This window comes from Vanellus vanellus (assembly GCF_965231255.1).
Source record: "Vanellus vanellus genome assembly, chromosome: 2".
In the NCBI taxonomy this organism is placed as follows: Eukaryota; Metazoa; Chordata; class Aves; order Charadriiformes; family Charadriidae; genus Vanellus; species Vanellus vanellus.
The window spans coordinates 142,721,278-142,732,546 of NC_138906.1; the positions used below are offsets into that span (position 1 = coordinate 142,721,278).

Consider the following 11,269-nt stretch of genomic DNA (forward strand, 5'->3'; position numbering starts at 1 on the left):
ATCCCAGGTGGGAAGTGGTGACCACTTGGTCACTTCATCATTTTTATCCCAGCTGATGTTCCAGGTCAGCCCACCACATCCAACCTAGTGTTACATTTCAGCTGTCTTTTCAGGCAGCTACTAAAGCTCTTCTTTTTGACTTTGCCCTAAAGCAGATGAGAAGGATCACACAACCACACGAAGAGGTAATGTCAGAAGCTGCCGCTTCTCAGCTGAGGTGAGGTAGGACTGAGGAGGGGTGGTAAAGCCTCAGCTCTGAGCTGCAGCCTTGGTCAGTTTTCATTTCCAGGCTGCATGAGTAGGGTCTGGCAGCAGCTCTCGTCTCCACGTTGGGCTACTTCACTTATGCTCAATGTCGAGATAGCTGCTGCCTGAGCACTCTGTCTGCACAGATGAGGACTATGTGCCAGTGCTCACGTGCCCCGAGGTCACAGCAAGCTCTCTGTGTAGTCTTACCTCATCTGCGGAGTCATGCCCTGTCTAAGGACATGACATTACTGAAGAACTTGTATAGGTTATTTATAACTTCTTGAGGGGGCCAGCAAGACATCCATCAGCAGTTCCTACTGGAAAACTACCCAGTGAATAGTTGATTTAGTGCTGTCTAACTCTTCTGCTGTCTTCTGTCAAAGGTGAATTTAACCATGAATCAGTCTCGTAAGTTGTCTTTCTTTCCTCAAATGCTAAAGACACATATACTGGAAAAAATAGAATTATTTTCTTGCTACCTTAAGAGAAACTTTGCAGTACAACTTGAGTCATTCCTTTCCTTTCTTTTTCCCCATACCTATCCCTAAAACAAATTGCAGTGAAAGTATAGAAGAACCACAGGAACATGCCTTTTCCCTCGGGGTTTTTAGCTGAAGGGTCTGACAAATGAGCTATCGAAGCTGGGTGTTCCCCCCAGCCCCAGCCCCCATTTCATGCCTTTCTGGACGCATTCTGCAGGAGAGGTACAGCTTCACTGCAGTCACTGCGTGGACACCACTTCACTCCTGCTTTGCCCTGCCGCCTGCTGCTGGTGGAGGTCCCCTGTTCATTGGGATCCTGCCTGCACACCCCTTGTTGGCTTGTCAGCGAGTACAGTATTTGTGCAGGCAAAAACGCCTCTTCACCCAGCTGCAAGTAGAAGAATTATATATTTTTTTTAAAATCTTTGTTACACAAGGGTTGTTTGCAATGAGAAGCGAAGCCACTAACAAGGAGTGCATTTTGCTTCAGCTGCTTATTGCAAATCGAGAGGCTCTTTTTCAGGCATGGGGATATTTTTCAGAGTATCCATACGGCACTGGGTTAGAGGGTACTGCACGTGCCTCGCATGTAAGTGATAATTTTGTGTGCGTTACGAGATGGTGTCTGCATGAACCCCTGACTGACGAAGCGCGCATCCAGTTTGGGCGTTAAGCAAGCATCCTGCTGCCCCACACACCCATCTGTCTGCTGCTGCCCAGTCCGTCCCCAGAAGCAAGTGCAGCAGTTCAGAAACCTGACTGGGAGCACGGTGCACATCTTTTTCAATGCGAGAAAACAGTCCCATGCAACTATACCCCCTCTCCCCCAAGAAGCTTTATTCCACGTAAAGTTTTATGATGACTGGTAGTTCATTTCAAGTTACCATCCTTGCTCACCTTCATAGTCCACGTGACAACTTGAGAAGGTACCGGTCTTTTCTGAATTAAGTCCAACATACATTTGTGCGCAAGCAGATTTGTTAAAAATGAAAAATTACCTGCTCAACATTATAAATAAAAATGTATAGAACAACCTGGGTTGAATTTAACCACCAAAATGTGCAAGACTCTGCAAACAATGCTTGTGTTTGACTTACAGCTAATAAAGAAGGGATTTAATTATAACTTTGGGAGATGTAACAGAATCTAGCTATTGGAATAGCTTGTTAAAAAGGTAAGACCAGAATATAGCTGTAGTATTGCCTCTTATGTTTCCATTTTCTTTTAAACTGCCTGAAGGACCTAAAGCTTGAGCCATTTGAAGAGGAAGTTTTGGAAGAAAATGCAAAATCTGTAAGTGCTTTTCGAGATAATGACTTTTGACATTTGATTTGCCATGAGATTTGCTATTGCAAATTTGCTATTTGCATTGATTTGCTATTGAGACAATAATCTCACCTGATCCCTTTTGTTAAAAAATAAAACTATCGCCATCCTCCATTTCCCCAGTGATAAGAATCCCTCAGTCAGCAGAATGCATTGTGCAAGACGCAACACACCAACACTCAGAATATGTGGGAGAAACTTTTATCTTATTTTTCACATTGTTTTCAAAGGATACAATGAACCAAAAACTCAGCTTACATAAGGAGTAATAGGTGTCATTTATAAGATTTACTGAATTTGGCAGCAGTGTTTATGGGGTGATAGCTTCTCAGCTCCCGATCACTAAATGCTGCACGCATCCTTCAAATCATGGTTGTACAGCCTCCCAGCCTCCCTCCCTCCCAAAAGTGCTACAGGAAGCCTTACCAGGAAGGACCGGGGACCATCTAGTGTTAAGCAGTAACTAACATTACCGCTTAGAAAACCAAAATCATGACCATAAATAAACTTACTTTCAATTAACTTCATGTCCCAAGATCAGTTTGTCAAATACACTAACATTCCTAAATTCTGAGCTTTAAACCAAGCAAAATGCAAATCAAATACACAGGAAAAAATAACCAAAATAGACAATCTATCAAATGCCTTATTTCATCACAGGAGTTGTATTACAGTTTTTCCTTTTTTAAATGAGATTATACAATACTGCTAGAGAGGCTGCCTATGATGGAGGGATGATCCATGGGATAACAGTACCACTAATCAAGGCAGAAACAAGTCAAAAAGCCGTACATGGGAGGAAGTTGTATTAATTAAAAAGCACGTGGTGTTCCTTTATATATTTCTATAGTAAAACTGACAAGCTTCAATAGATGAATCAATATGTAAACTAACTAACTAATCATTAACTAAATGATAACCATAATAATTCAGGATAAATAGGACTTCTGTGCTACCAAGTGTTTCCATAGTCCTGTTTATAAAGATTGTTCATTTTTTGCAGAAAGGTGGAGGAAAAAAAAACCCTCTCTATTCATCATTTAAGAGGGGCTACCTTAGGCGTCTCATTCAGGTGCGAGTCAGAGCTCTGAAAGGTGAAAGATCTACCAGAGCACCTCAAGGAAAGCAACACCGCATGCAATGCAGATTGTGAGAATATTTTCTTACCTCAAACCTCACCCCTGCTTGCAAAAAGATTAATCCAAGGAAACACGCTGACTTTATTGTTGAATATTGGAAAGATAAACACTTGCTTTGCACTCTGCTGAAAATACTTTCTCATCCAGGTTTCGGACAACTCTCAATTTCTCTAAGGTCAACACTCATTTTGGGTGTTTCCATTCTATGCCTCAGCCTGACGAGATAAAAAAGCTACACTCGGGTGTTTCTACTTCCCCACTCCAAAGCACTAAAACAGGGACCGCAAACTTCAAAGGAACTTTTGTGGGGCTTTTTTTGATGATTGTGTTTTTTATTGGTTTATGATAGACTTTTTGGAGTTTAAAGTACAAGGAATTCAGTGGATGATATGGCAGTAACATTGTCATGTTTTTGTATCAGCACATCATGATCGTTCAACGTCAAATGACTGTAATAGAAGAAGAAATCGAGGCATTCCGGCTTGCTCTGAAGCAGTACGTGGAATCTGCTTCTACTCAGGGTGGCTGCTTGCAGTAAGTACAATGTTATTGCCCCTGGGCTGAAGGAAGGGATGTAGTCTGATTTCTTTAATAACCTCTCAGTGGAGCTGGATGAAGAGAGAACCTGTAACATCTTCCTTCCTGGCTGGTGACGCATGTGCGTAAGACAAAGCTTTTCAAAGCCACCTAAAATCAGGAGGAGTGTATATGCAGACTTTAAGTAGTATCACAAAATGGCAACACAGGCTATGCCAAAGATGCTAAATTTTCAAGACTTCTCAGCTCTGCAGGTCGTCAGTTCGTGGCTTCTGGAAGCTCCTAGGCTGGCTGACACTCTTTATTGGACAACTCATTTGTCATCCTTCATTTGTGCTCAGCTGGCAAGGGAGAAACTTACCCACTTGTTTGCCAGTTCTCTGTTTGGAAGCTTTCAAAATCTTTCCTTAAGGCTGGCATTTTAAAATTTTCATTCGTAATAAAGAATGGGAAAAATTACAAAGCAAAATTTTCCATAAAACACTGTATTTCTGCTTTGCTCCTTTTAGAATTAAATAAAACAACAGAACTGGGTTAAGAATAAATTTTAGTGACTCACCACTGTACTGAATTTTCTAAATTAGCGTACTTGAGAAAGCTACTACTGTACACACTACAGAAACAAATTATGAAACAAATATTTTTGTAATGTGTACACAATACAGGATCTTCCTATATATTCAAACATGTCGAAGGCTGCCTATCACATCCCTAATTTATAAGCCTTGTTGCTATGAGATCATCTCACTTAACGGTGATCATATCAGTAGTGCTCACAGACCAGAAAGAGTAAGTTAAGGTGGAAGAAGAGTGACCTTTTTGCAGTGGTTCATTTGTAAAGGCAGACAGATGAGGAAAATAAAATTCTCTTGTGGGCCAAGAGCTGGAAAAAACACAGAGAAGTCCTCCAGCTGCCTTCCAAAAACGAACACCCAACCAAACACTGTAGTGACGGCAAACTTGTCAGGAAGGAGAGATTACATGACTTCAGAATGCAGCTGAACAAATGATGGCAAAAAATTACTTTCTTTCCCAAGTTTACAGGCCTTTGGTAAGTCTGTAATGCCACCTACCGGTGGTTTTTCACTGCAGGTGCTCCTGACGTTGCCTTGTGTTTTTCCGACAGTTCTTGCAATTTTTGCTATTTCACAACGTACGTTTGCATACAGCTGGAGAAAACCAATAAATCATACAAAATTTCTTATTGCAGCATAAAATATAATCAGAGACCATTTTGCAAGCATATCAGCAGTAAGATCAGCAACCTCACACTTGGGCACTCAGAGAAATACGTACATATATTTTTTGTGCTATACATCTAAACACCGATTTGAGTACCCAAATGCCCAAGTACCCTACACGCTATAAAGCTGATATGCTCAGGATAATAAGCAGGATGATTCTCTGCAAAGGATCAGCAGTTATTCTGTGGGTCATTTTTCACCCATGATAAATTGTTAGCTGAACGACATAAGAACAAGTAATATTATTTTATTATTTAAAAATTATTTTAAAAGTGTATCTGATGCAGACTTCAGCATATCTGTCTTTATACTCCATTGCTATTTGCTTCCAAAGCACCTAAACTATGCCACTTTGATACAGCTCTCGTACAAAAGGATGACTTGTCACAGTTTAATTCTTCAATGAAACAGCACAAGTTACTCTACAAACTTACTTGAACAGTTCTCTACGTGCAATATGCTGTATTAGCTGTTCTTCCCTGAACCACAGTTGTTTGATTCATTTCCTGTATTACCAATTAGCATTTCTTTAGATAAATTATGCTACTGGAGCAATATAAAAAATTAGTTTCTCACATAAGAGTCCATCATAAGTGTACTAAGATAAAATATTAATAAATAAAAAGCCATAAATATATTCCATGAGGGTTTTTTTTTGGTTTTTTTTTGTTTTTTTTTTTAAATAAAGCTCAGATAATTCACAGTATATTTCCCCAAATCACTTATTTGTTAAATTTATTATTTGGGGGGTTTAATTTGTTTCTTTTTCCAAAAATTACTGCATTTGGTTCATACTCGTAAGCAATTTGGAATAAGATGTGTATGTCAAATAACTTTGTCATGTTTGATTAAACTAGTTCTTTCCTACAATTCTTAGTGTTTCCATACAGAAGATTCCAAGTGATTCCCGCTTCATTGTTTATGAGTTCTGGGAGAACAGCAATGCCTGGAATAGGTAAGTTTGGGGTTGTTTGGTTTGGTTTTTTGTTTGTTTGTTTGTTTGTTTGTTTGGGGGTTGGTTTGTTTTTTTTTTACTACAGAAAGTTTTGAAGGTTAGCGAGCAGTTGCGTAGAAGGACTGAATACAAATTACTTTAAATACTGCTAATCGATCTCTTGCTAAATACATAACAATTAAGACCTCAGAACAACACTTCAGTTGCTAAAGACTAAAACATACTGAAACATATAAATAAAAATGTCAGAAAGACACAGCTAGTGCGAACAGAACAGACTATGTCTGAAAGCAGACAGAGAAAGGTATGGCACCAGATGTGTGGGAGTTGATCAGAGACAAAGTAATAGGGAAACAGCAATATGGCCCTAGTTCAATGATGACAATGAAAGAAATTAATGAGGCGGGAGGTGTGCCATCCAGCAACACACTCAAGCATGCAAGCAGTCATGGGGAGCTGTCCCAAAGCTTCCCAAATCCGCATCACAAAACCCCACCTGACAGATTCCCAGAATGTCTGTTTTGGGGCCAAAATAGAAGTTATAGTGATTAAAAGTCCTACCGGCTGAGTTCTAGCCTGCAGCAGACAGATGCCTAAGAAATTGAGTAGAGAGATTTTCCTTAACTACTTTTACTATTAAAAAAAAAAAAAAAACCCAAACAAAACCCACGATCCTAAATCTGTAGACAGATACCATTCTGAAGGAAAACGGAGAAGGCTCTTGAAGCTTAGTTTCCTTCCATTTGAACAAACCTCCAGTTCAAAGTTTACTCTCAGAAAGACTCAAGAACACTGATAAAACATCAACACACTTGGAACAAGAACTGCTATACCGGGTCACAACCAAGAGATGACTGTCGGGGTAACAGTTAAGCATACAGAAGAAAAAGCGTGTTTAATATAACATGCAAAACTTCACAGCTTATCTGGTCTCTTTCTTCACTATCATAATTTTCTAAGTTTTGAAGAACAAAACCTCTGTTACAGCATTAATTGTAAAATTTCTGATGCTCATAAAAATCTTTAGCCCCCTTCAAAAACTTGATTCTTATTCTTATGTTTTACAACTATTTAGCCACCTTCAAATGAATTACAGCAAGACATTCCAAAGAAGTAACGTGGACTTCTTGGAAACTCCAGAGCTCATCACAACAATGGTAGTCCCTGGTAAATACCAACTTTTTACAGTCTTTTCTTTATTCCATGCGAAGAGTTCTGCTATATTAGCGTGTTTCATATGCAGGACCACTGCATAATATCACCCTTAGTCAGGTTTTCTTTGGTAAAGTATGAAGGAGAAGGGACTCCAAGTGGTTTTATTTTAAGCACAGAAATGTAAAATGCATCAGCAAGAATAAGACCCACAAGGCTTTATTTTATATAGTGGAAAGTTACGCTAGCGTACACTATTTAAGAAAATATCTAGAATAAACAATACAATTTGTGACTAGTAAAATAGACGCTGTTTAAGATTTTCAGGCAAAAAAAATTGCTTGCTGATGAAGCCTTCAACTTAATCATATTTACATTGACTGATGCGAGTCTTAATTACTAATAATTTCTGGTTACTAAGCAATTTATTGTACATGCTCCCTGCTATGTTAAAACAGGGAAAAAAACAAACTACTTTGAAAAAGGGAGGTGTTAATGAGTCCAGATTACTATTTCTAATACAAACCAATGAGCACACAACATCTTCTGCTCAGAGAAATGATAGTTAAAAGAGACAGTGCAGGATGAAGCAAAGCACACATCAAGCCCATATCTTTGGGGAGGAGACAGCAAGCTTCTCAGGCAACACAAATCTATTACAATGAAACCCCGTTTTCCCCTATGTCTGAATACAGACTAAATTTAAAATAATAAAACCCCATCTAGTAGAAAAAAAAAAAAATTACACAGTCCTATACCTGGTGTTTCTCCTTAAAAGAAACCAGCCAAGACATTTTCAGACCTCATGAGCCTGATCTGAACACACAGTTATACGCCAGGGATTCCTGCAGTATCAAGAGATTGCATTTAATGAACCAAGAATCCCTTCGAATCTTGTATCTTACTGGGAAATTGCTGGATTTAATACAAACTTGGCTGTAGGAAACAACACAGCCTTTTCCCAAACTTCTTTGTGTCCAAGGGCTGGACTTTGTATGACCCAGGAGTGTTCCAGGGGAGTGATCCGGGAATGTTTACACAGTACAATTAACATACAATAAAATGTAAACATCGTTTATAAATGCCTAAATATAGAAGTGTCTGAAATGGGATTCAAAATGCTCCTTAAAGCATCGACTTCACCTGCTAAGAAGGATTTCAGTCTGCAGCGCTCTACCCTGGCAGGCAGTTGCCATAGAAACAGCATTTCTCGCTGTGCACTCCTTGGGGGGGGGGGGGGGGGGCAATGAGAAGGAACACATTCACAGTTCTTTTCACCATTTTATAGGTTATCTGTTATTTAGAAATCCATGCGGACATTTGAACTTTGCTTCCATGCAAAGTACTTTGAGTATTTGATCTACACAAAGCATACTTGTATTTGAAAGACAGAAAATGGTCATGAAGTAAAAAAGGATGGCTGCAGTGCTACCAGTACACTTTATGAAAGAATTTTATACACCGTAAAGCAATACCACTGTAAAATCAGGGAAAAACCCAACCTGTCTGCAACTAGCACACAGATAGCCTCTACTTTAAAAACAAATTTACCTTAGCTCAGACACACCTACAGGTTTTTACACATCTGGTTAACTAAGAACAGAAACAATTCTAAACACTATTCTGAATCTAATTCAAAGATCGCAACCCAAGAGTCGTCATTCAGCTGATTAATTAAAATTAATAAGGATACACTTAGCTGGCTAAGAATGATTCAGGAAGACATGGGCTTTCAAGACTCTTAGATCCAGTATTATCCTAAAGGGAATTAATTTACCATAAGTTAACAGGAACCAAAACCTATTACGCTCACTTGCGCACCCGTTAACTGACCAAGTTGCTTCAGGCCAATCTACTGGGGTGGCACGAGTCTACTGGGGTGGCACGAATCACTCCATTCATCTTCAGTGAATACCTAATCTTTACATAAGAACTGGAGTTGAGGACACTAGAGAACCTTTTGGTGAAGAAAACAAAAGCTAGGGGAAAACTGTTGAACACTTATGACATGGTAATCCGTGAAATAAACTGTTAAATTGGCATTTTTTTTTGCCAAAATTCATTAATCCACTGATGTGTCAGAGACTACTAGGCCAAATTCGGGTAGGATTCTTAAGTACATTCTCAACGTTCTTCCTTAAGAATAACATTTTTCAGAAGAATGCCATAAATTGAACCATTTATGGACACATTCACAGAAACAAGTTGTATTAATGAATTTAATTCCCCAATTGCGTTGCGCAAAACCTACCAAGCCTGGAACACCCCTCCGCTGAGGGGCCTTGGCATCTCAGATACGGTCACAATTCCTTCCCTTCCTTCCTGTCTCTCTCCATAAATCATAGAATCATTGTCCAGGTTGGAAGGGACCTTGAAGATCATTAAGTCCAGCCATCAACCTAACACTGCCAAAACCACCGCTAAACCATGTCGCTAAGCACCACATCTGCCCGACTTTTAAATACCTCCAGGGATGGCATAGAATCATAGAACGGTCTAATCTTGTGGTTCCTCTCTGTATAAGGTTCAATTTCAGAAGGGCAATGGGGAAGGGCTGTGGGGGAGAAGTACAAACGTGTTTCACTACAGCCCTGTCTATAATCTCATGATTACAAATCTTCTTTTATGGGAATGACATTTTACAAGCCCATCAATTCCCTTACTTTTTGGGCAAAACACTCTTAATTCCTTGAGCTGTGTAAAAAGAACAGCACCAGGTTTGAATAATGTCACCAGGAAAGAAAGTCATTACAGGCAGCATAACCACCCAGGGGACACGTTGCTCAGCTAGAATACTGACGCATGCCGCAGGACAGGAGCAAGGATTTATGTGGTTTGCTCTCTGGGATCTGGGTGCTTAATTCTATGCATCCACACCTACGACACGTTAATGCTTCCTTGGATATCAAAAAGAGATATAAATTCTTGCACTAAAGCTACCCCCCCAGCAGTTATATTCAGCTCTCCTGGTATTTTAAGTATTCTTCCCCTGCCTGGAGAGGCTTTGTCCTTGAAAATATGCAGTTTTCAAATAAAGTAGTATTAGCTGCATATATAAATGAGTGTTTCTTTATGCACATGATAGCTATTTTATTTAGGAGTTTTACAAGAGGTAGAGACAGAAATACTCTTTATGTTAACAACTAAATAAATTCTTCTCTCTTTCAGCATCGTGGTGGGTCCTCAACAACAACTAGAAGCTGCGTACTGTTAATGTTGCATTGTTTTTCATTACAGTGACATTCATATAGCAGTGTACAGGTGTGCCAGGTTAGGAATTTATGATGTGATCCTGTGTTACCATGGATGTAATATTTTCCATTTTAAAACGCACATTTATTACCTTCTCTTCTTCAGTGAAATGAGGCATTCTAAAAGCTGAAATAAAACAACTACACTGAACTGTTTATTGTGTATATCCAGACCAAACTGTCACAGAAAAGTACATCTTGATTGGTATGACTATAAATATTTGTGAAAAGTTTTAGTCTTACACTAATAAACAATTATTACTTAATGCTGCTGTTTTCTCCTTTTACAGAAGAAACCGGTATGAACACGAACAGTTTTGTAAATGTCTTACGCTTCAGAGAAGCTGTAAGTCATTGCTTAGGAGAATAAACATAGGGACAACTTTTTGTGTCAACTTCACTCATACGGGAAATTTTCTGCCCACGACAAGACAAGGCAGTACCATTGTCCCTTCACAGCCTCCAGCCCCCACCCTCGCAAGAGGAGGCACGCCTGCCTGTCTGCCAAGCAGCTTTGGGTCCACAGACTTAACTTTTCACAACCAATTTGCTTTGAAATCTACATCCTGAACACTCAGAAAATATTTTAATTAGATCACTGGCAGCTCACTGAAAAGTCATTAGAGAAACCGCTGTTAGAACATAAAAAGAGCCATAAACCTGGAAGTAGAAATACTTTCTTCCCTAAGAAATCTTGCTGTTGTCCCTGCATCTGAGCAGTAGGTGTGTCCTCCAGCCCAAGAATGAAAGGCAAGTGACTATTGTAACCTCCATGACAGGCTGACAAGCTCCACACGCTAATGACCGCTCTCTCCACTCAGCTAGCAGTCCAAGGTTACAAACAGTACCCAAAAAGTAACTTGAAAGTCATATTCAATTAAAAAAAAAATAATCTTCTTCACTGTAGGACTTCTCTATTTTCATTCCAACTCAA

The 11,269-nt window shown here is 39.4% G+C and overlaps 1 protein-coding gene across 1 annotated transcript in view; it reads left to right on the forward strand.

Moving 5' to 3' along the window:
- The window catches only part of LOC309686536 (N-terminal EF-hand calcium-binding protein 1-like), a gene marked incomplete at both ends in the record, with an annotated part of 10,716 nt that extends 435 nt beyond the window's left edge, over positions 1–10,281 (forward strand). Inside the window, 5 exons of the mRNA XM_082499244.1 lie at positions 1,971–2,024; positions 3,618–3,730; positions 5,855–5,932; positions 7,008–7,099; positions 10,253–10,281. Of these exons, the coding sequence (XP_082355370.1) occupies positions 1,971–2,024; positions 3,618–3,730; positions 5,855–5,932; positions 7,008–7,099; positions 10,253–10,281 (366 nt within the window). The remainder of the gene's footprint in view (positions 1–1,970; positions 2,025–3,617; positions 3,731–5,854; positions 5,933–7,007; positions 7,100–10,252) is intronic.
- Between the last annotated feature and the right edge of the window lie 988 nt (positions 10,282–11,269).